The 26,135-nt window shown below is 39.2% G+C and overlaps 1 protein-coding gene across 1 annotated transcript in view; it reads right to left on the bottom strand.

Annotated features, from left to right (window-relative positions):
• brinp1 (bone morphogenetic protein/retinoic acid inducible neural-specific 1) overlaps positions 1–26,135 on the bottom strand; it is a 125,321-nt gene that overhangs the window by 28,569 nt on the left and 70,617 nt on the right. The window contains exon 4 of the mRNA XM_086152121.1: positions 21,723–21,892. Within this exon, the coding sequence (XP_086008247.1) occupies positions 21,723–21,892 (170 nt within the window). The remainder of the gene's footprint in view (positions 1–21,722; positions 21,893–26,135) is intronic.

Genomic DNA, 26,135 nt, shown 5'->3' with positions numbered 1-26,135 from the left:
TTTTCAGGACATAGGCTGTTTTTCGCAGACAGCCTAGAACCAGGTTCCTGGAGCCATTTGAGCTCCGTCTCCAAGGCGACGTCTTTTTATGGTTCTTGTATGACGTAGGTGCCCGAAGATCGGTGGGATTGGAAAGCCAAGCCTATTACCAGATACTTCTTGCGGACTGTGTAGCCATTTTTTTTTTTTTTTTTTTTTGTGCTCACTGGTTTTGCACTTTTCCTGTAAAAACTATATATAAAAAAAAAATTAAAAAATAAAACAGACTGTGAAAAAATGGACAAAAGCAGTGAGAAATGCACTTCTGGGCGGCTCTGTCTCAGGGGGGTTTCCAGGGCCCGCAGCGGAAAATCAACATTTTTTTACAAAATAAGTATGGAGCTGGCTAATAGCGGGTTTCTCACACGTTGGAGCAGTGCAGCCAGGAAATAAAAACACTTAAAACCAATTTTATAGTCCCTGGTTAGTATTCAGGCCATGCAGAATGTGAATATTGAGGCAACTTCGCTCTCCGTGATGTCCCCGTTGCCTTCTTCTTCCCTGTGGTGGATTGTTTTTGAGTATGGTGCTTAAGGCGCACATCGCAAAGGCTTGCTCGGATTACACCCACATTTCAAGACATGGGTTTATCACATTGATTCCTAACCTATCACCTGTTTAGTCATCTTTTTTTCTCAGGAACGTCACTAAAATGCCCGATTCGGCAACAACGTGTCCAACACTTTGTCCCTCTGCAGCCCATGTGTTTGAAATGATCGTGTGATTGACAGCGATGTACTGTTTCCCCGATTTAATGTTGATACTGAACCAGATGGTGCACTGACAAGCAAGAAATTAGACAGATGTATATCTTACCCTTGGCATCGGGGGGGCCGTTAGAGTAAAAATGCAAAATAGGATGCCGGGGGGTGTCGTGCGGGGAGCTGACGGGACCGACGATGAAAGAGATCTAGCGAGTCTCTGCATTGCATGAATTTGGTCGTAAATAACCCGACTGTTTCATAAAGTGCTAAGAAAGTGGCACTAACATGACAGTGCTTTACAGTTATGCAATCACATCAAAAGTTGAATATCTAAACAGATCGTCATGATTATGGGCTGCAACTATTGTCGATGATGAACATAGTTTTTTTTTTTTTTTAATCGTGAAAGAAGAGAATGCAGACAGTTGGGGCGAGATGATTTGCTTTGGTGCACTCTGAACATTTTTTCCCTTTTTTTTTTAATTTATCATGAAAGAACACATAATCATGGGGAATAAGCTAATTTAGGTAATAAGTCAATGATGTTTGGTAATAAACCCCTCTGGCGAGAGGTTTCACGCCAGTGAACTGGGAGCCCATCAGAGCGGTTGTATGTTGGAAATAAGTTTCTTGCACTGGACTGAGTCCATTTCTTTTCTTGAAACCGTGAGCATGTTCTGTGACCGAGGCATCAAAATAATTTCTAGTTTAATTAATGTAAATCATTCGGCTTTCCGACTCCCATACGCGTCCGTTGGTGAATTTGGTCACGTGAACATTGCGAGAGGCCAAAAAAAATTAATACTTACAATCCTCTTTGCCCATCAGTGGCCTAGCAGGCTAGAGTCGGCTCCGTCAGCCACCTGCTAATTTTCTTAATCAAGCTTGTTTTTTTTTTTTTTTCCAGCTCACAAATGGCTGTCCGGTGCTTCAGGCTTAGCATTTATGTAGAGATTTAATGAGGTGGATATTCATCATTAAACTCAAAGGAATTCTGTCACCGAAGTGAGGTTGTTGAATATGAAGACCAAATATGGGGAGGGGGGGCGCCTGAGTAATTGTGAGGGAGTTTGGAAAAGACAATATCAGCACACTCTCAGCCCTTGTTTTCCTGGCTGTCATTTCTGCGACGGGTGAGAAGGAGCCTTCGGTAAAAGGTCGTGTCAGGGAGTCGGGGCAGAGTTGGAGCCCGAGGTGGATCTGGACCAAATCAGGCGCCGCCAGCTGGCTCAGGAGTTGGTAGTTTCTGGAATTTTCCTCTGACTAAGCTAAAGTATAAGCTCAGCATTAATGCACATCGTGCTTCACCACTTTCTCTTGCCCTCATTCCTTAATGTTAATTACTCTTACATCCAAGGCCATAAGTCAAAAGCCTGCAGTGCAACTCAAGGTCCAGAGGGAGGACACAGGAGTGACTGGAGTTGTGCAAGACCCCATGCAATATTGCAAAGGGTCACATACTAGGTGTACAGTGGTGTTAAGCATTCAACACTGGAATAGAGTGATGTAACAAATCCAGCATGGCAGTAAATCACAGTGTTTTTGCACGTTTGTAATAATTGAAACCTCATGATTCTTGTAAATTGAGATATATCTTACTACATTGGTTAATTTGTTTTCCTGAAGGCAGGCCGTTTTATCAGGTCAGCAGTTTGATTCATTCCAAAGTGCCCTTGGGCAAGACGCGGAATCCTAAGTTGCGCCCGATGGCTAACTCACTGCGTGTGTGAATGTAACCTTATTCGCTGTAAAGCGAATAAACTGCTTTACAGCGCTTTATGTAAAGCGCTGTGAAAGCTCTCTATAAGTTGAGAGCGTTTAGTGGCTCACCCCTTCTCAGAAGTTTGTCATTTTGATTTATGCGGCTATATAAATATGATGACAATATTTTGTATCATGATCATTGTCATTATTATTATTATTATTATTATCATTTTTAGTGGTAGTAGCAGCAGTGCTTGCATTGTTATTGTTTTTTTTCTAATATTACTATTAGTATTTGCTATTTTTTTGTGATTTTTTTTTTTTTTTTTGTCTTGTTATATCCTGTCGTCTGCCTTTCTATTGCTTTTTATACTTATATTAATATTCATATTTAATACCTCTTTTTTTGACATTCTGACTGTTTTGCTGCTGTGACAAAGGAATTTCCCCTATGGTGATCAATAAAGTGTATCTTATCTTATCTTATCTTATCTTATCTTATCTTATCTTATTGTTTGGGATAATAATGTTAATAATATTTTTTTTTGCTGTTGTTAAATATAATCATTGTATCACATAGATAATAATAATGATATTATTGTTATCATCACTGCTATTATTTATTACTTCTAATAAAATCAACGATCTTTACCAAAAATATGCAAGTTGATCAGGATAGCCTACCTTGACGGTTTCTCAGAATTTCAGCCCCTTCTGTTTATTTGCATTTCATCAAAATAGGTATTTTATTAAAAGACGAAAAAAGTACTTTTGGAGCCTGATTCATTTTTACTGGACCAAGTATGTGTCCATCAGTTAAACTCATTATGCAAGCTCAGGTCCCCTTTCCTTAAGTTGTTTGCAACACTTAGGCATTATGCATACATGCTCGAAATAGATGCATAGACATGAGGCGCTGCTTCCTTTCGCTTTTGTGAGTTTGCGTCGAATCATTTTATTTTCCATATTTTATTTCCAAATTGGGAAGAGGCGAAACCAGTTTTATGGATTACGGATTGGCTGTGGTAATCTCAACGACTTGTGAGCGCAGTGTGCAGCACTTGCTAAGCTCTCACTTTTCTTTTTTCCGCACACTAGATTATAAAAGTGGAGTATAAGTTTAAAAAAAAAGGGAAAAAAATACAGGGAGCAATCAAAGTAGTGAAGTGGGCCAAGGGGGACAGAGAGGATTTGGATTATTAAGCATAACACAACGGTTGATTCCCAATAGGCTCAAACTGCATCACAGCCCACTGTCAGAAACCACAGTCCTGGAACATTCTCTCTAATTGTCATCTGCCATCAAGAAAATTATCCAACCACAGAACTAAAGCAAAAACACGATGCACATGAGATCCTCAGGTTCCCTCGTTTCTGCAAGCACTCATTCGAATCCTCATGCCCTAAATATGGGAGACCCGTGTTACCTCCGTGTATGTGTGCATGCGTGTGGATTTGTGTGCATTAGTGGGACTTTGGGTTTTGGCACTGTTTTAGCTCACTAGAATCAATCTGGTATTAACCAATGTCAGTATGATCAGTTCCTACATATATTAGTGTGTGCGTGTGTGCCCGCACGTGTGTGCGTGTGCATGCATGCGTGCGTGCATGTGTGTGTGTGTTTGTGTACCATTGTCAAAAATCAAAGTCAGCTTTAGTTTCAATTTCTCCACATATAAGGAGGAATCTCACAGTGACATGAAATTAACAAAATAATAATAATAGAGTGCAAATTAGCAATAAAGTGCACTTTTACATTAGTAAGTAAACATTAAACTATGTGGTATGAAGTATAAAGTGTATGCAGATACTGAAATTTGATGGCATGAAAGAGTCGCAGAAGAGGTTTTGTTGTTTTTTTTTGTGCACAGTTTATCGCAAAGGTCAGTAGGTAGAACCATAATGGTAAATGGTGCAACAGCAGCATGATGGTTCTCTCAGTGCAAAGTAGCTATAGTAAGAAAAATCCTCATTATATCCTCATTCTATTGGCTAGGAGGCGCGGTTCACCCTGTGCTGGTCGCCCATCAATGTGAGGGTCACATACAGTACAATTATTACAACTATTCACTCTTTCATTCACTCGTTCGGGGAATTTTAGGGTGCCCTGCATGACTTTGGATGATGAGAAGAAATTGGAAAACATGCAGGAAACCACCGGAGAATGTGCAAAACTCTGCAGAAGCGGCAACCACTGCCTAAAAAATTACAAATATGTTCAACAGATTGTTTGACTCTAAGCATACCATTGAATTTTCTTTAATTTGTCACAAATGCAAGAGTTAAAAATAAATGAAACCCTCCTGAATGTTATTTTTTTTTCTTCCTAAATAGGTTAATGCATTTGTCATGTTGACCTTTCCGCTGCACATTCTTGTAAGAAAAGGTGCCAATTAAAAATCTCATTAGGGTTCCCAGAGCTTTCGCATTTTCTTTTTTTTTTTCTTTCTTTTCTTCTTCTTTGATAGAAAACAAATATAGAAGTCAACAGCTGCTAATGTCACCTGGTAAGGCCTAAGATGCAAGCAATTATTTCTCTCAAGACATGAGAGAAATAATGACATTTTTTTCTTTTTTTTTTTAAGCCAAGAACTGTTAAAACACTAGGAGTAATTGTATATTCGCCTTATACCATTTTTGTTTATTCTTTTTTCAGTCGAAAATTACATGCATTCCATACACAGTAAGTTGTTTCAGTTGCGCAACAGGGCAAATTCTTGTTTGATATTTTAAAATAAGCAGTTCCTGTATTACCAAAATGTATCTAACTTGTGATGAGAGCAGCGGGTGTACTTGGCCCCTTTTCTTCAAACCATCCAAAAGAGAGTGTATATTTTCCATGTCCCCATGTTACACTTCTACTTGTGCAATTCGAAAAAGTGAAGATTGCGGTATGAAGCCAGATCAGATAAGGGGGACCGTGGATGAACGCAATGAGATGGGTGGGTGGGACAGAAGAGGAAAAAGAAAAAAAAAAAAACGTAAGGTTGAACTTCATTACGCATAGCCTCAGCTGAGCCCTTCTAATCTGCTCATCACCTGCCATTCTCTTAATGACTTGCTATTTCTGGCAACATAGAAATGAAGAGACATGCTCCTCAGTAATTCTCTGTGCCTGATAGTGAAGGATCTCTGTGGACTTTTTAAACTTGATACACAAGTCACATATGAGTGGAGAGGGAAGAATGTCACAGTGCAGTGCATCTATAGCATCTTATATTTTTATTTATAGCACAACATTTTTTGGATATATCTTTGTCCAGGATTGGGGTGTGCGTGTGTGCATGTATGTATGTATGTATGTATATAAATTCACAGTGTTCTGTTGCTGCATTTTAAATTACGTGCATATCTGATTCGGTGCAGAATATCATGATACTTGTAGAACACATATAAATTCTGTGTTGCCAAAGTTTAACCTAGGCTTGTTGCATTCCATTGTGATTAAAATAATGGCTCTTCTTGATATTAAAAATGCCAATAATCAAACAGATATTTTGTATGTTTTTTTTGTTTTTTATTTTAATATTTAAAACTTTTTTTTTTTTTCCCTTTACCTGACTGAATTACATAAATGTCTGAAAACTGACATGATTCATAATGGTATTTAATTTATTCCAGATCTAAATGTGTTTTTTTTTTTTTTTTAATTAATATGATATTATTAATAATATAATACGATTTTTTAAATCACATTTTTTAAGTCTTACTATTCAGCACACACCAGTATCCCCAATATTTAGTCAGTGTTAGTCAGTGTCCCCAATGTTTTAACTGACAATTGTATGTCACAATTATCTGTTTGGTTATCAAATATAAATAAATGGATCAAATGTAAGACAATTTTCAGTGGTTACTATTGAATAAAAGTTAAACTATTCATCATTTTGGATTATTTAGGACAGACTAAAAAAAAAAAAGTTGAAAATTAACATTTTTTTAATTATCTGACATTTCAAACTCGGCTAATGCCAGTGACAAATAGTTGTCTCAGGCACAACACATCAGTTTAGCTTTACCTCGCATGAATCTCACATGACGGGGCTGTGACATGAGAAATGGGAAGTGAATTGGCTGGGGCCCCACACCCACTGACGCCACCACCCACATTGCAGAATCATCAGGAAATATGCATATTGAGCGCTGGTGTAAATCAGTTCACAGTAGCTGTACGGATAGGTGACCTTGTGCAGAATGCGGTAAGCACAGTCCCTGCAAGGAATACATCCCTGTACACCCCATGCATGAATGAACCAGTATCATTGCTTTGCCACAGATCCACATGCACCATGGGTAATGATTGCATGCAGGCGCATACACCGTGTTTGTAGCAGCAAAGTCAACATATTTTTTTTTTTTTTTTTTTTTTTTTTACAGAAAGACACTCACTTGTGAAATTGGCATTTTCTTTCCATTAAAATACTCCATTGGGTATCCTAATTTCATTCCTAAACTACCCTCCTTCACTACTGGAGTCCTTGCTTGTAGGCATCAGGTTCAGCCACATGAACATAAACAACCTTGTGTCATTTATTTCTATCAGCAAGGAATGATATTGTTCACAGTGGGATGGGATTTCTCGAACTATTGAGATACGTTTTTTGTCGAAGTTGTTTGTTTGGTTTCCTTTTTTTCGCTCCCCATTGATACGTATTATTGGGAGAAATATCATTAAGCCCGTTTTCCATAATAGAATCACTACCGAGCAGTGGTTTAGTTTCAAGAAACCAAAGAACTTGTTCTCTCTTATTTTTTCCCCTTTTTTTTCTGTTGCTGAAATGCCCACTGGTGAGCTATTAATTGTGGAAAACATGCTTTCATAATTAATTACTTTAAGCTTTATGATATATACATATTTATTAGTGCCATCTGGGAGGAGAAATTATCTTGAGCAGAAAACCTCAAGCTGCCGTGTCTCTGGTTGAGGACGCAAATGGAAGGGAGACACAATACTTCCCAGACAGTTGAGAAAACATGTATATATAGCTTCCGTTCAATCAAGGATGTGTGATCAATTCAGGGTGATTTGCGATCCGCAGGAACCCCCCCATACTGTGTAATCTTATTCGATCTTATCCCGAGGCAAGCTTGCTCCCTATTACAGCCCATTGGCCTTTATGTCCATGCAAACCTGCACGCGCCAGACTGCATATTTGATACCGTCTAATAAAAAAAAAAAAAAAAAAAGACTAGGGCTGAGACGGATTTGCATTCACAGACTATGACGTTTTCATTTTTTTTCACCAGCAGAGCACCAGCCACCCATGTTCACCCATTTGACCATTTAGACTGACTGCACGATCAGCGATGCTACTTCGTTTATTGCAACAAGAAACCACTTGCATGTAGCCGGCCAAGACATCTCTCTCCTGATGTATTTGCATCTTACATCTTGGGAAAATAAGAAGGCCAAGACTTAACCAAGCAGTTCAACAGCCCAGCAGGGGGGTGAATTGATGTTTCAGCAAACATGTAGCTGAAATGAAGAAGGTCAGAATAGGAAATCAGAGATTAAGAATTGGATAAACACGACAAGAGCTGCATGAAATATACAGGCACACTCAGCAAAATATTGTAATGTGTTTATTTGATAAAATAAACACAGGCTTGCAAGCTGTATTTCACCATGTTAATAGCCGGCTGTGGAGTGTCAGAACTTTATTCAGTGAAGCAACGCTCAGAGACCATCCACAAGCCAGGTCTGTCAAACGAGTCCTTACTGATGAGAAAATGTTTTGACGACATCTGTTGAGGTATCCAATTGGTTTGTAATGCTGATACCCCCCCCCCCCCCAAAAAAAAAAAAAAAAAAATTAAAAAATTACATAACATGTATTTTCACAAGTCATACAATGCTGTCTTTCAATTATATTGTACTGGTCATTGTCTTAAGATCCTTAAAAAAATCAAAGACAGAATTTATGGGATTACTCCCTTGAAAGGACTCCAAAATCAAGACCTTGCAAAATGTAACTTTTTATAAAATCATGACATCTGTTGTTTTCTAGGTATTCAAATACATCCAAATATCAAATGAATGTATGTATGTGGATGAAAAGACCTTCGATATTTTCACTTTTGGGAACTTAACATCCAGTTGTATTAAGATGGTGAAGAATCAGAGGTGCACTATACTGAAAAAACAGAATCTAATATGGTGCCAATCAATACTATTATTATTGTTGTTATTTTTGTTATTATTATCACTAATAATATAATATTGTTGTATTAATATGATAATTATTATAATACTACCACTACTTCTACTTCTACTACTACTACTACTAATAATAATAATAAATAAATCATAATATTCATACGTTGTAAATAGATGCTCTGCAGGCCTCACATTCCCAAGCTTTTATTACATGGCGCTCTAAATCAACCGTGGTGTCGAAGATAAATCACTGTCAACTCTGCATTTTTTCAAAGAATGGTTGCCCTTTTCATCAAGATTGTCTTGCCAAAATCTCAATGTCATCTCGGCGCTGTTGAGAAAGTCTTTCATCATTTGGACAATCTCTATGTTTTATAGATTCTTTAAGAAGTTTTCCCAACTGCTGTTACTTTATTCTAAAGCGTTTGTTGTTTACAAGATTTTTTTCACTGTCTTGACGCATTGTTATTATCATAATGTATTTTTTTACTGCATCACCAATATGTATTACTTGTGTGATATTGCTGATATTAAAGCAATTGATGGAATAAAACAGCATGTTTAACTACTAATTTCTTATTATCATTAAATCATTATTCAAAAACATATATTCATAAATTTGATTCTTTTCAACCTAATTTTGTAAATAACCTTTGCTCAATATTATAAAATGCAATTTAAAAGATATAATAAAATAAAATATAAGAAATTTAAATACCAAAAAACAAAATTGAAAATTAAAATCAAATTAAAATCAAATTAAAACCTACACAATCTGGTAGAATGGTAAAACATTTTATTATGATAAAAATCAAAAGAATCGCTTATAAAAAGGCAAGAATTTGACGATATGAATCAAGAAAACTTGAAAATCAGAGTTTGCAAAAGATAAAAGAAGGGTTTGCTACAGTCTCGTCCAGGGATTGTAGTGTAGCAACTAGATTTTTAGGTCTGTGTGCAGAAAAGCTTGAAATCCCCTGATTAAAAAGGGTTCCCAAACTTTTAGTCATGCCAAACCTTGAACAGCCTCTGAAAGATTTCATCAGAAAAAAAAATACAATGAAAAAAATAAGAAGAAACAGAAAGTACTGTCTACTTGCAGACAGGAAATGCCTAAAACATTTGAGCTGTATTGACACGTGTTTTTCATCCTGATTGTAAGTTTGCACTCCAAAGCAGGTCTCACAGCCACACTGAATCAATATTAGAAGAGCAAAGCCCTTGTTCTCTGTGTTTATAGATCCACGCTTTCTGCAGGTCTCTGCTTCTTTTGCACATTCTGATCACTTTCTGTCTGCTGTGGACGTGACTAGAAAATGGCAATTTATTCTGCCCTCGCACACATATTGGCAGATTTCATAACTTAAGGCTATGAAATATAGGAAAATTATGCACATTGTTTATGAGTAGCTTATATTCCCTCAGAATATTAAATAAACATCTGCTTATTCACCCCCTTCCAATATCTATTTACTGGCTTCAATCTCTTCACCAAGCACTACCCCACTAATCGCACTTTTACGTCTTTTACCCCCCCCCCAAAAAAAAGTAAATAAATAAAAAAATAATAAATAAATAAAAAAACAAAGACATGGATGTATGTGTGTATATGGTCTTGAGATGGTTATTTGGCAGAGTGGTGACTTCTGAATAACGGCTACTGGTAGTTTGGATTTTCGGTTATTGAATTGCAATTTTTTGTAAGTCGCTTTGGATAAAAGCGTCTGCTAAATGACTGTAATGCAATATGATGTAATGAAATGTGAGGTTGGGCTATAGAGCGCTCGGTGACACTGACACTGACACTCATATGGTTCAAGTCGTTGCTCGAATCTAAGTTAAACGCAAAAAGAAGGCGAGGTTATACTGAAAATGCAGGAAGGAAATATTGTGTTTATCGATGAATATATGGATTCAAACGTACAGAATAAAAGCCACTGTTTACATTGGAGACATGTTTTTTTTTAAATCCATTTCCAGCCCATTACAGATTTCTTTTGAAGGGGGTAATAGGAGTTAATACTCGAGCAACTACTAAGAAATGCCCCTACGCTATCCTTTAATTTTTTTTTGTCTTTCTCCATCTCCATCCATCTTTTCTGTTCTTTTCCCTCCCCCGCAGTTACCCTAGCTGTTGCATGTTTGCTCACTGGAATTATGTATGAGTGAAGACTGTGATAAGTAAAAGCCTAATAGTGTCTAACCAGCACACCATTGTCTTTGCTGGCCAAGATCCAATTATTGATACAGGCTCTTAAACCAGAGTCATTTCGACTGTTTAAATGTTAAATTTCTTAATAAGGATCAATTCCGAGAGCACGGCAAGCAATGCCGAGAGCCCGTGAATGACAGGGACATTATTCCGGGCTCGACCCCGGGGTCCCTGGAGCGTGGTTTCAAGATACGATAAGATAAAATAAACTTTATTGATCCCCATAGGGGAATTTCCTTTGGCACAGCACCGTAACAGTTATAATACAAAAAAAAAAAGTAAAATTAATGTGAATATAAATATCAATAGACAGACAGACGATAGCAAGAAATCAGAATAAAAAGACAGCAACAACATTGGGGATAATAATGGACAACATAAAGGAACAGTAAGGGTGAAAAATACACAACCAGAACTACACGACAATATAAATGGAGTAACCATCGCAGTGACAAGAGTAAAATTGATTAACAAAAATAGGCAAGATGTCTGCGGGTGCAGACCAACAAGGATAAGAAAGACAGAGTTAGGTCACGACATGTGAATGGATGAGGTAGTGAGGGGGGTAAGGTATTCACACGTCAAATATAAACATACAGCAATTCCCTCACGCATTCATGAACCTGAGGAACTCAGAGTCTCCAATGAACCTACTGGTTTTTCTGGAGGAAACCCTTGCAAACTCAGCAAAGAAAAAGCCGACATCCTATCAGGGACTTTCTTGCTGTGAGGCTGAAGCACCAACCTCGGTGTTATCTTTCCACCCAAGATCAATATAATAAAAAAAAAATAAAGGTAAAAGTCCCTAGATACATCCAAATGGCTGCAGTGGTTCTCCAGAATTCTTGTCAAAATCATCTTGCAGTTGCAACTGGACTTGAATTTCTAAAGTTTCATTCCTACGTCTTTCAAGTGAAGAAGTTCAAGTCCAGTTGCCACAACAAGATTTCAACATCCAAATGGTTTCACTCTTTCTCCCTTGTGCGCACCACACTATTTCCTTCACATGGTGGAGCAACACCAGCATTTAGCTGCCGTCTCATCATGTTAGAAGAGCAAGAGGTATGTATTATGCATTTAAAAAGCGTCATTGCCAGATAATCCATCTGGAGGTTCTTAGTCATGCAGGCGATAGTGAATTCTTGTCAAAATCTTTTGTCATGGCAGCTGGACTTCAATTTCTTCTTCATTGCCAGAATTTCTTCTTGATTGCCAGATAATCTAATTTCTAACGGTTGTAAGACAGACAGTCATTGAGGCCTTTATTCCCATTGATTCAGTCGCCGACCAGACCAAGTCAGCGATCCCGAATCAGCGCAGTCCTTCCAAAACCTGTCCGAGTTTCACCTTGTGACGTACGCTGCGAGTCCATCAGCCCCGATCAGCAGACACGCCCTCCACTTTTTCGTACGAACTCTCTCTCTCTCTCACTCTCTCTTCCTCAACCTTCATGTCTTACTTTTTTTTTTTTTACATTTCCAAGAAACTGACTCAGCAGCCTCTGTCAGGTCTGCTTAATTTTGTCATGGTTGACTCTCTGCTACCTGCAGTCTCAACTGCCATATCTACTTAATCCACTTGTCACACATGGCCACAAAAAGCTAAGAGCACGCTTCCTGAATGACGACATGGAGGCTTTGTGGATATATGGACCCAAGCAATGGTACGTGGCTCTTTTTGGGTTCCAGTTTGGCTTTTTTCCTCTATTCCTTTCTTTACTCCTTTATTTTTTGATAAAATGAGACTTTTTAAAATCAAACTTTTCCTTACAGTTTAAGGAGAAAATGGAAAGGGCATTGAAAGGATAGTCAAAGGAAAGACAATCGGGGGACAGTTTTTTTTTTTTTTTTGCTTTGTTATCAACATTGTCTTTAATTATTCTGATATCAATAAATGCATTTTCATTTTATGATCAATCATTTGATACCGGTTATTTCTAAAAGCATTTAGTACGTATCTTAAATTGTGTTTACAGGAATATTCTATGCTTCCCCTATTGCTCATTTATTTTTCCTAGATTAAAATATGTCTCATCAAGTATTTGAAACTTATTTGATATTTCTGCGGTAAACTGCAAATGGGGGGGATGGAGGGAAAGTGAGGGAGACGTAGGGAGGATGTGTGGTGAGGAGAGAGAAGAGGCGGAGAAGAGAGAGGAAGAAGGAGGAGGAGCCCCTGTAAGTGGAAGAGGAGGTATGAGTTCGGGGGTTGAGGAGGTGGAGAACGACCAACGAGGACGTAAGGACATGAAATCTGAAAACATGTCAAAGAAGAGGGCAAAAAGTGGGAAGAAGGGCAGCAGTTACTTTTTTTTCTTCTTTTCAAAGCATTAAATCATTGCCTTTTGAGCTCCTCTGATTTTATTCAGTTGATGACTTTTGCTTATGCTCATCCAGTACTCAGAATTAGAGATGTCACGCACGCATTGATTTGTTGGAAGATCTCCGAGCTGCATTGATGACAAAGGCACAATAGATGGGCTGCATTTTTGATTATTCACAATAATAAAGCTATTTGTCCTGCAGGGATTTGGAAGGAGAGTTTCATCAGGGCATTTTCATTTTTGCAATGCAAAGTCTGACTGTTTCCTACTTACTTCTATAATACTATATATATATATATATATGCATATATATATTCAACAATTATATAACAATTATATAACAATTATACAATACAAATTGTTTTGCTTGAACATTTAAGATCCAACAGAGTTAGGGGACTGTCGTTCATTATGTCTTTATATTAGGTTTGTGCTGCTTATTTTACTAAAATCCATCTATAATTTATTACAAATAATTATTAGTAGAAGTTGCAGCACTTTAAAAAGAAGACGCAGAAGAAGAAGAAATGCACAGAAATCATTAATTCTGGGATGTAATGGGTTGTTTGTCAGCATTGACCATTTCCCCAGGGTGCCGCCAGGGGGTGACAGTGTTTATTTGTGCTGTGGGCTATCATTTGTCTTCCTCACCTGTGTGTTAATAAAGTACTTCCAATTTGGCAACACGATATCACAGCTTTGCCCCTGTTATTTTATGATACCTTAGATTCCAACAGTTTATGTATTCAAGCACCCTCACTTGGGGAACATAACAAATGGGTGACGAGGACGATTCACCCGGCGGCTCGTAAAAATTCTTGGGTGCCACATTGCGACGGCTAATATTAGCATTGTTAGCTAGAAGATGGCAGGGGTCATCGGTCATGCAGGGGTTTTTGACGACGCGACGGAGCAGTGGTTGACATAAGTGGAGAGATTTGAACAATTATCAGGAAACTTCCAGTAGTTCCGTGTGTGATATGGCCCATCGGGCTCCCAAGAACCCATTGTGATAGCCGAAAGATATCGTTTCCATAAATGTTATCAAGCAGAGGGCATGTCAATTGCACAATTCATTGTGGATTTGAAGAAATTTTCTGAAAATTGTGAATTTGGGGCTCACCTGCAAGATGCACTTAGGAACAGGTTGGTCTGCGGCTTCAGTAGCAAGTTTGTACAGAAAAGGCTATTAACAGAGGCTGATCTCACCTATCAGAAAGCAGTGGAACTCGCCATATCTATGGAGACAGTGGTAAGGGAGTCCTAGTAGCTTAGCAGCTCCCTGAAGGTAAATGCAGCTTCCTTCTCATTCATGCCAGGGAGAAAATGCACCAGATGTGGTAGACAAACCATTCTGAAAGTGACTGCTTTTACAAGGACCAGAGTTGCCACCTCTGTGTTAAAAGAAGGCCACGCACATGCAAAAAGTGCAGGCCAAGAAATAAAGCTGGAACCACAATGTGGGAGAGGACAGACAACAAATGGAGGGAAAATTCAAAGAGACAAGTAAATAAGCTTGCCACCAACAATGAGCCGAGTGACACAGATACCAATGAATCTGACGCAGATGTCACCCTGCACATGGTAGAAGTAGCCAATAGGGGAACACGGAGAGCAAATGTTGCGCAGCAGGATAACCCAGCCTCTGCAGTAATCTGAGTGAGGCCAAAAGATGAGGGCCAAACAACCAAAATGGAACTAGACACGGGTACAGCAGTGTCCATTATCTCAGAGAGGCTTTATAATGCACAATTCAGCCATGTTCACCTGCACCACACCTGCATCCTGCTGAAAACATACACTGGCCAAGTCATCGCCCCAGTAAGGGTGGTGAAAGTTCAAGACTAAAGATTCAAAGCGTTTATTGTCACATGTACAGTATAGAAACAAGTTTCCCTGTACTGTGAAATTCCTACTTTGTTTTTCGCAGTGCATTGGGATATGTGTTAGGGAGCAGATGAATAAACAAAGTGCATGGTTCCCTCTGTATGTGGTCAAAGGTAATGCACCCCCCCTTATTTGGTCGTGGTTTGTTGAGAACTGTGAGACTGAACTGGAGAGCAATAGCATCAGCCAAACCCTCTCGTAACATGCAAAAAGATGACACCTTGGGATCCGGTTCTAGACAGCCACGCTGAGGTGTTCAAAGAGGAACTAGGGAATTAAAGTACTTGGAGGTAGTGCTGACAATCAAGCCGGATCTTCAGCCCACGTTCTGTCAGGTGTGAGTGGTTCTTTGGTCCTCAGGCCCAAGGTGAAGCAAAAGCTTGAGCGCCTACAGCAGCTAGAAGTGATTTTCCCTGTGCAGTTCAGCAAATGGGCCACCCCCAGCGTGCCCATTACAAAGAAAAAGGGGGATGTACGCATTTGTGGGGACTTCAAAGTGACTATCAATCCCACATTCTATGCCGAACATTATCCTGTCCCCAGGATAGAAGTTCTATTTGCCACGCTAGTTAGGGGTAAACGTTTCAGTGAACTGGAGCATTGCATGCATACCTGCAAGTGCCAGTTCAGGAGACCTCACGCAAAAAGCTCACCATCACAACACACAAAGGAATGTCATTTGGTGCTATGTCAGCACCCTCCATCTTCCTAACCCTAACCCTCACCCTAATCCTAACTACTTCAGGGGCTTCCCAATGTGCGCTGTTTTCTGGATGACATTCTGATAACAGGACATAATGATGGCGATCACCTGAAAAACTTGGAGGCAGTACTGAGCCACAGTTGGTTATCTATGTGCAGTGAGAAAAATGTTTTTCAGAGACTCTCTACAATACCTAGGGCATATAATCGATGCCACAGGCCTCCACAAATCCCCAGAAAAGCTCTGTGCTATCGCGGAGGTCTTAGCCCCAACCGATGTAGGCCAGCTACGCTCTTTCCTGGGTCTAATAAACTATTATGGTAGGTTTGTCCCAAACATGGCAACGACACTCTATCCCCTGCATGTATCATTACACAAGGGAGTACAATGGAAACAACCCCAGGAGAGTGTAAAAGCATCAAGCACTGCAAAAGAACAGCTCCTCTCAGATAGAGTTCACTCATTATGACCCCAAACTGCCACTCTGGTTGGCATGTGATGCCTTGCCATACGGCATTGGCGCAGTGATTTCCCATGTTATGCCTGGTGGTCAAGAGAGGCCAATAGTGTTCGCATTCAGAACCTTAAGCAAAGCGGGACAAAAAAAACCCTCAGATTGAACAGGAGGCCCTGGGAATCATATTTGGCATACAAGTTCCATGCATACCTCTATTTCCACCATTTCACCCTGCTTATAGACCACAGGACACTGACAACCATATTGAGCCTCAACAAGGCTATTCCATCAATGGCAGCTACCAGGCTTCAGCGGAGGCCCCTCATACTTACAGCCCACACTACATAATTCAGTATAGGAGTGCAGCAGAACATGGAAATGCAGACGGCCTTTCTTGCTTGCCCCTGCAGGTAGTTCACAAGGAGAAGCTTGGTTCACTGGATAGGGTGCTGATAAATCACCAAGGGCACTCTGCCGGTGTGCAGCACTGACATTCACAAAGAGACAAGGTATGACCCGGTGCTCGCTCAAGTGTTGGACAGGGTACTCTCGGGGCAATTCCTTGTGACTCAAGGGCATGACAATGTCTTGACACACTTTTACTCACCGTGGTGCAGGGAGGCCTTCTCTGGGGTAACCGGTTGATTGTGCCCCCAAGACTGAGGCCACAATTGCTGAAAGAGCTGCATGCCAGGCACGCTGAAAGCCGTCGCTCTGCGTTATATCTGGTGGGATGATGCTCAGATTGAACAGCATGCTAAAGTTTGCCATTCATGTCAGCACAACCGGAAGACTCCCAGTCCCGCCTCACTGCACTCTTGGCCAAGGCCAGGGACTCAGTGGCAGCGAATACACATGGATTTTGCAGGCCCTCTTGAGGGGCATATGTTTCTGGTGGTAGTTGATACCCACTCGAAGTAGCAGGAAGTACAGTTGATGGATTCCACCATGACCACGAAAACCATTCAGGTTCCTAGGACTTTGTTCAGCCATCGCGGATTGCCTTAAGTGTATAACGGTTCACAATTCACTTCAAGTGATTTTGTTGCTTTTCTCAAAGCGACTGGAGTGATGCACATGCGCTCGGCACTGTTTGACCCAACCGCAAATGGATAGACAGAACGTTTTGTGCAAATGCTGAAACACTTGTTGAAAACGTCCAGGGGGTCAACCACAACCACGGTGCAACTCAGGCTAGATTCATTCTTGGTCAGCTACAGAAATGCCTCACATGTCACGACCAATGAGTCCCTGCACATGCTCTTCCTCTGCTGTTGGCTCTGGTGGCCTGATCCACCACTGCAGCAGGGGTGGATCAGGCTCAGGCAGATCAGTAGGATCGCAGGGCCTGATTTGCCACGGATAAAATCTTTACAGGGGGATTCTGTTCTGGCCCGTGATTATAGGCGCAGGGAAGAGAAGTAGATGCCAGGTGTGGTGGTGTTGCAGTTAAGGCTAGTGTCTTAAACAGTGGATGTGGGCTCAGGAGTACTCTGGAAACATCCCACTGATCAGTTGCAGGACAGTGAGTTGAGACCGCTCGTACCCAGAGAGCAAGAATAGGGTGTGTGTGTGTGTGTGTGTGGGGGGGGGGGGGGTTGTTTAAGGGTTATCTTTACAATATATTTGGTATTGTTTTGCTTGAACATTTAAGATCCAACAGAGTTTGGGGACTGTCGTTCATTATGTCTTTATATTAGGTTTACTTATTACAAATAATTATTATTAGTTGTAGTAGTTCTTTAAAAAGAAGACACAGAAGAAGAAGATATGCATAGAAATCATTAATTCTGTGATGTGTTGGGTTTGTCTGCTCTGGTCATTTGCCCTGGGTGCCGCCAGGGGGCGGTAGTGTTTATTTGTGCTGTGGCCATATCGTCCGTCTTCCTCTCCTGTGTGTTAATTAAGTACTTCCGGTTTGGCAACATGATGCTACGGCTTCGCTCCTGTTATTTTGGGATAAATTAAATCCTGACAGTTTATATATTCAAGCGCAGCCACTTGGGGAAGATAACAAATTCAGTCATTCATTTTCTATACAGGTTGTCCAGCTGTCAATGTGTTATGGAGGGGCATATCCCTGTATCCCCTTGGACCGGGTACCTGTCAATCACTCTATACTGCACATATATAACCATTTACTGCTGCTTTCACATGGGTGTAACTTGGGGTCTTGGGGACCGACTGCAAACTTTTGGACGAGGGCATGATTTCATGTGGGAGGGAACTGGAGAATCCAGCTGGAAACCCATGCCGAACATGTAGACTCCACACAGGAAGGCTCCCTGTCGGAAGAAAGCGGGGAACCATCTTGCTATGAGACAAAAACCACTGTCGTACTCACAAATCATTTCTTGATTCAGTGCAGTTTTATAAATATCCTGTGTGTTTTTGCTGCGCTTTCTAAAAACGCTGGTTTTACTCTACTGTCGATAACATCCAATCGAAACCGTCGACATCTCATATTAATACATCACATCCTCTCTGATGCTGAAGACATGAGAATTAAAGTTCAGACAGTCTTCAATTATTTCACAGGACGCTGGGTAGAGAGGGCTGGGGGGGGGGGATTCAAACATGTGACATTCCCATTTCTCCGTGGCGAAGCCTGTTTTCACATCTGCAATCTGCTTTCTTTGAATTGTGCGTGTGTACAGGCCCATGAAGAGCTGGGGAAGTCTAAATAATTCTGAGCATCAGGGCTTGAAATTAACAACAGATAACTCACTCAGTGTTGGCGAAAATTTGACTGGGGGGGATAAAAAAAAAAGCGTAATTCCACTTGTAGCTCTGACTGTGATTTAATTATTTATTTTATTTATTTTTATTTATTCATTTGAAAGCAGAAAGCTGCTGTACCGAAGCTTCATCTGCTAAGCCTTGCTTCCTCCCACTGCCTGCTATTTGCAGAATTGAAAAGAAAAAAAAAAAAAAAAAAAAATCAATTTAATGTACAGCTGCCCTCTTGCAAATTCCTCAATCATGTGTCATTGAGGGCACGTTTCAAGCGTTATATTTACGACTCTACTCGCAGCTCCACAGATGTTCCTTGGAACTAAATAAGAAAATAAAGGACTGGATGGAATGTTATCTTTTTTATTGTGCCGCTGTTTTGTAACTGCTATATGTATATATTTGTGTTGCTGTGTTATTTTGACCCTTATCTGCGACCCAGCTTTGTATTCACTCGCTATGGGGATTATATTTCCTCCCATGCACAGAGTTGTCCTGGTTTGTATATATAGGGGACTTAACAGAAGAAAAATAGCTGGAGAGCAACCAACATGTTGGACAAGGTGACATACTCCCACAAAAGCAGCCCCATTCCAGGCACAGCACTGCACCTCTGACTCCACTTCGATTTTATTTATTTTATTTTTTTATTTGCCAATGTATTGCCTTGCAAACAAGGTGCCAGCAAGGTCATAACAGAAGGGGCTTTTCCCCAGGCCTCTGGGCAAAGTTATTTATTTGATATACAGAGATACCTACACGGCGGCGCTGTCAGGGTCGTCTCCGCTGGCCCCGACAAAATCAAAATTATAATTTGTTTTTCGGAGTGTGAGTTTGGTTGAAATGTGTCTGAATTCAAACTTTTACAAATAACACCCTAAGTTTATCCAGAATGAGACTGTGGTTATCTTCTGTTTCTGCTGAAAAAAGTATTCTTTTTTTTTTGTTTGCTTTTTTGTATCACAATGAATTATACCTCCAAAGAACAACTACAGAAGTTATGAGTTCATCTAAGGATTTTTAAAGCAGTCAAATGGATTTGATTGACGACACTATCAGCCAATGAAATATCTCGGAGATGTTAAAGCTCCACATATGAAAGGATCTATTTCATCCAGCACCAGTTTTTGTTCTTTTTAAGAGACAAAATGTTCTTGAGTTGCACAATACTCCGGTGCAGCTGTTTTTGCTTCCACCTCACAGCAAGAAGCGTCTCTGGTTCAGTTGCAACAGGGATCATTTCCACGTGCGGTTTGCACGTTCTCCCCATTTCTGCTTTGGTTTCCTCCAAAGTTCTTCGGTTAATTGAAGACCCCTACTTTGCCCGAAGGTGTGAATGTCGCTAAAATGTCTCAACTCAGGGAGCTCTTTCACACATTGCAGATATAAGGCACTTTACACTAGAAAGCATTCACCCATTCACACACGTGTTATCACACGGTGAGGGCGGCAGAGCTGCCATGTAAGGCGCTAACCATGTCTCCATATGCGGCCTTATGATGGACTGGAGGCTTTGCCAGGGTGAACCCCGCCTCTCGCTCATCGACAGCAGGGATAGGCGCCGCAATCCCCTCCCTGACTGCAGGATAAGTGGTATGGATGGATGAATGAATGGGCTGCTTTCCTTGTGTTTCTGTGTTTCATTGTTGGCACTATGCTTATTGAACAATTAGCTCCTGTAAGTGATTTTTTTTCACCACTTTTTTTATTCTTTATTTTATTTACTGCAGATGAGGGAGACAATATTTGGTGATATTGATGTAGATGTCAATCTGAAATATATAAAGCAAGCTCATTCATGGTTTATAATGTTGGTAAGATGATGATGACAAGTTTTATCTTAAATCTACATAACAGCTGTTTATTAAGATAAAGTGAAATTAAATTTTTCCACCTTTAAATATAGCTGAAGTCGTTGACAACATGACAACATGGCAACAACCTTTTTTATTTTTACCTTAAAGGAAGTAGTCAATTTAACCCGGAGCTATATTTCTGTTTTCCTAAAACAAACTTTGATGTTTTGTTTTTTTTGTTGTGTTGTGTTTTATGACAAGGTGTCTGACCCCAACCCAGCCTTATCAATAGAATTATTTTACCAGATGATTTTATTCCTTGTTGAAGTTTGGTGGTGATAACTATGTCATCTTGTTTTGATGTGCAGCTGATCACACAACACTGCTGTGTTTTTTGGAGTCCATAAAAAGAAAACATTTTTTTTTTCCTGATTTTACTTTGAGGGATTTATTTATAACCTCACAATTTAGGTTATTAAGTTTCAGCATCACCCATTGGTAGGAATTTTTTTCTAACAGTGACGCTATCGTGAGGTAAATATGCATATGCAAGTGATACGTCAACATGATTAATGTGCTTTAGCAATTTGCAGTATGTATGCAAATGCACAATTTACAGTCTCCCTTTGCTTGTAGTGATCTAACATCATCTCCATACGTTGGTTTATATCCATCATTCTAATTCCCTTATGGAGAAAATTGTTATTTTCCACATTAATGTATTCCCCTTAAACATCATCTGTGACCAGAGTGTGTTCATTTGACTTTCAAAACAAAATATGTGAATTTGTGTGTATATATATATATATATATATATATATAGATAGATAGATAGATAGATAGATAGATAGATAGAATTAGATACAATCATTTGCATGTGTTTAATTTACTGAATGGTGGGAAGTGTTAATGAGTGAAAAAACTAATTTTCCGTGTAATTGAAGTGATTATTGAGGTAGTAAACTACACATCGGTGTGATATTTTAGTGGGTTAATTTTTCACCAACCTTGATGGCGTTGGTGGAAATCTGGATCTCGTGCAGCTTTCGCATTGTGCCGTCACGGTCAATGAAGTATGAGGAGGCCAGCTGATGAAGGGCTTCCACATTTTGAGTGGCATTGGCAAGCTTTCTGTCCAGCTTGTTTTTGGCCAGGTACATAGTCAGTGCCTCCTCTCCTACAGGAGAAAAAGAAGAAGGAGAAAAAAATACACATCAACAAAAGGGTCTTTTTTGTCTTTTTACTGGAGGGGGGGTAGGATAATAAAATAAATAAAAGATTCAATAAATAAATAATTGTAAATGCAAAGGAAACTTACAAAAATAAATCACCAAGTAAAAGTATAACAATGGCCTAAAAATAAAATAATATAGATAGATAAATAGCTAAGTAAATTCCTTGATCAGTAAATAATAATAAAAATAATGATTAAAAAATATATAATAATAATAATAATAATTATTATTATTATTATGTTGCAATGATTTAATGATTTATAATGGTATTATAATAATTTGTATAATATAATAATTTATAATAATATAATAATAACAACAACAACACAACAACACAACAACAACAACGACTATTATTATTATTATTATTATTATTGTTATTATTATTATTATTATTATTATCATTATCTTAAATGCATGCCTCCAAATGTGGTTGAACCTATTTTGATTGAGAGAGATGTTGAGTAACTGATAAAACCAGGTACTCATTACTTCCTCTGTCATGTTAAATGGCATGGAGTATCTAATGCCTCACTTGACCGTATCACCTCCTGCTTCGATAAGGTGAATAACTGTTGTGGACATACCATAGTAATCTTCATCTCTGCACACTGTCCAATTAATTCTTCTCCCAGCTGCCAGTGGAGCATGAGAGTAAAGTCAGAGGTCTAAATACCAAGGTAGGCAATTTTTGCTTCAGAAACCAAATGCTACAGTTTTCCAGGAACAGTCGTCTTTATCTCTGGTTGGCGTCATTCCCAGAAACGTCCCTAGATTTATCCCCCATTGAGATGGTATTATTTCTGTGTGATGCCAAGCGATATACAATTGTCCTCATTTAACAAGAAATGTATCCTGCGCAGGACAAATATATCACATCCAGTGCTTTTATTTATGTTTTCCTATAAAAAAAACGGCAAATAAAATAAAATTAAATTAAATTAAATTAAATTAAATTAAATTAAATCAAATTAAGTTTAATTTAATTTAATTTAATTTAATTTAATTTAATTTAATTTAATTTAATTTAATTACATTTAAAACAGGGCAATAAAGGATATATTTCTACTGGTATTGATTTGAAACTGCTTTTTTTTTTTTTATTCATGTATGCATTTTTTTTTTTTTTTTATACTTTCTGTACAAGAAGTCTCATCTTCTGAAATATGCCCTGTCTTTGATTCAGTGATTCAGGGTGCAACAAACTCTTGGACTTCTTGTCAGCCTTTTTGGAGCCATGCAGCCACATTGCCTCCTGTTTCAGAAGTGTGTTGCATCATCAGCAAAATCTTGATTCTGCTTACCAACAGACAATTGAGTATAATAGACTTATCTACTGTCTCACTCTTAACATTCTCCCTGGGGCATTTTTCCCATCCTCCACTATGCATTTGGTGCACTGACTGTGACACAGAGCTTGACAATATTGTAAAAGCATATATTGGATATTGTCATTATTTTCACTGACCTATTTTGGTAAACTTGTATTGATCCAAAATTATTCAAAAACCCCTAATTCCATTACAAATGGAAATATTCGTGGTAAAGAGTAGTGTTGTTTTTAACCGTCTGAGGGGAAAATAGAAATATGGGATGGTACTGCCACAGAATTATTAGTTGACATCATATCATGAACCTTTCTTGGAATTAAAGCTGGCAAAAGATTAATGATAAGTGCATTGATTTTCACACGTCAACTCTGCATGCCCAGAGCCAACTTAACGGGCGTGGACAAGAAATCCAACGAGCTTTTGGGCAGTTTTATTGATAACAAGCTGAACCTTGACAGTAATACCATTATGATGTGTTAAAAATAAAAAATGTTTTCCGGGAAAGTTTAATACAAGGAGGCCGGCAGACTTCAGTCGGCAGGTCTGATGATTCTCGGCTGTTGATCTTTTTTTTCCATCTTTTCTATAATCACTCATCATTTTATCATTTGATGAATTTTGATTAATTTCCTTTTCATCGAGTACAAGATTTATACTTAACGATGTCCCAACTGCACATCGCATATGTATTTATAAGTAGTTTTATTTTAGTTGCACAAGGCACTGCATCTATTCCATGTTGCGCGATTTGTGCGCTTTTTTGTTGTGACATTCCGGCAGAAAGACCAGTTGTCCCTTGGGGGACGACTTAGGTTGTACTTGACTTGAGATGCCACTTGAAGAATTGCATCTGTTAATCTGTAATGAGGCATTGTGTAATGCATTATGTAACATGTTCCTGGATTACTGAGGATGTGCAGGTTTTTGTCATCTGAATAACAAAAAAAAACAAAAAAAAAACACGTGCAGACATTGCCTGGAGATGATTTAAAGATTTCTTTTAAAAATGCATACGATATATTCCCGTCTCATTACATCCGATGCAAAGTTGTTGTTTTTTTTGTTTTTTTTCCCCGATTCACGTTTCTCAGCAACGCGAAATACCCTTTCGCTTCCAAGTTGTCATCTCGTAAAGTGTTCATGATACAATAAGCCCACGGCTATGAAAAGAACTAAGATGGCACCCGATACTCGAAAGCACGTCAGAATGAAAAGTAAGGTGCGCAAGACGGTGGTGAAACCCGCCATGAGAAGACGAGGAAACAGGGATATAGATGTTGAGGTTCTCCTTAGGAGTGAAAAGGATGGCTAGGAGGGAAAGCATATGCTAGTTGTTGTGGAGATAAATTCAGACTGAGATGGTTTGGACATGGACAGAGGAGAACGAGAGAAGATCTTGGTAGAATGCTGAGGTAAGTTCTGCCAAGCAGGAGAGCTTGAGGAAGGTGATGTTTAAAACATTTTTACAACCCTCTGCACAACCGCACTATAAATCATGAAAAAGAAGTTGACCGACATCAGGGAGCAGCTGATAGAAAAAAGAAGAGAGAGACTCCTAAGCCAATAAATTGGTTTCTTGCTGACGCGGGTGTCTCCCATTAATCCTGAATTCTGTACAGTAATCCTGAATTCTTCAAACGTAAACACTGGATCAACCTTTGCTTATTTGCTTCGGTGTTTCCGCTTCTAAAGAAACGCAGTATTCAAATCAACGCAATATGGAAACAATATTCTGTGAATATAATTTGCCAAAAAAAAAAGCTTGCAGGCCTCTAATGCTTCTCAATAACAGCAGCACCGTAAGCGCAATTTCATTCAGAGAGTTGAGGAGGGAAAACCCAAAATACTCAAAATATTACCCTTCTTTTTATTTTCTGTATAGTTAAATTAAGCATCCGTGGGAATTTAAAAAAGGGTGCATCATGCTCACTCTAAACCACTGACCTTTCAGCAAGTGTCATAACACGGAGGGTTCGTGTGGGCTTGAATGCGAATGCTCAGAGCATTAACAGGCCCAAATATTTACACGGCGCAGAACACTCACTCCGATTTCCTCATCGCGTGTTTGTTTGTTGACACACTGTAAAAAGGTTCGAGCAGCTCATTGCACACAAATCATGTTTATCCATCATTTCCACAAGCTGGAAACACATGCAAAAGAACAAAAAAACAAAAAAAAAAGAAGCAAATAAGCAAACACCGAAATCAATTTCGCAAGATCGCAAGGCCTTTCCGCAGATGATTGTATTTCAAAAAAGCCGAAGCCATATGGACTTGGAGTTTATTCAAGAGCACGTCACATATGTTAAAATTTCCAGCACTGTGAGCCGTTCTTTCGCCCCGAGTGAAACGACGGAATTGGTCACTTAACTTGTGCTGACCGTGACTCGGGATGGAAAGCGGTCAAGGCAAATGTCTCATGCCTGGTTAAGGACAGCCCCCTTCTCCCTTTCCTCCCATGATCATCCTCGTTCCCCCCCGCCGGGGGTTTGCAAAGTTACTTACACACACTTGACTCACACTCCCGCTGAGGAATAATGGTCCACTATTAAGTTCTAGATATGTCTTTTTTATCCTCATTGTGGCATAAAGGAGGTCATCTCCACCAAAAAAAAATAAAAAATTGGTTACCGCTTACAGTTACGCAAAATTATTATCTCAAGGGGGGGGGGGCTCTAAAAAAATCAGCGTGCACACCTTTCTCTGAGTAATACATTGTCTTATGATATTACCCAGCACCTCGCTGGCGGGCTGCCACAATAAATCAGGTCATGCAGAGCTCGTGTGTTTACAGCCTGAAAAAAAATATTCAAAAACAATGTTCGGGTTCACCTTGAAATGAGTTTGTGCAAAG

Source organism: Fistularia commersonii, chromosome 9, assembly GCF_037954325.1.
Source record: "Fistularia commersonii isolate RoL2024-O1a breed Wild chromosome 9, RoL_Fcom_v1.0, whole genome shotgun sequence".
Taxonomy (NCBI): domain Eukaryota; kingdom Metazoa; phylum Chordata; class Actinopteri; order Syngnathiformes; family Fistulariidae; genus Fistularia; species Fistularia commersonii.
Note: the sequence above shows the minus strand (reverse complement) of the source record. Positions and strands in the feature narration are given on the sequence as shown.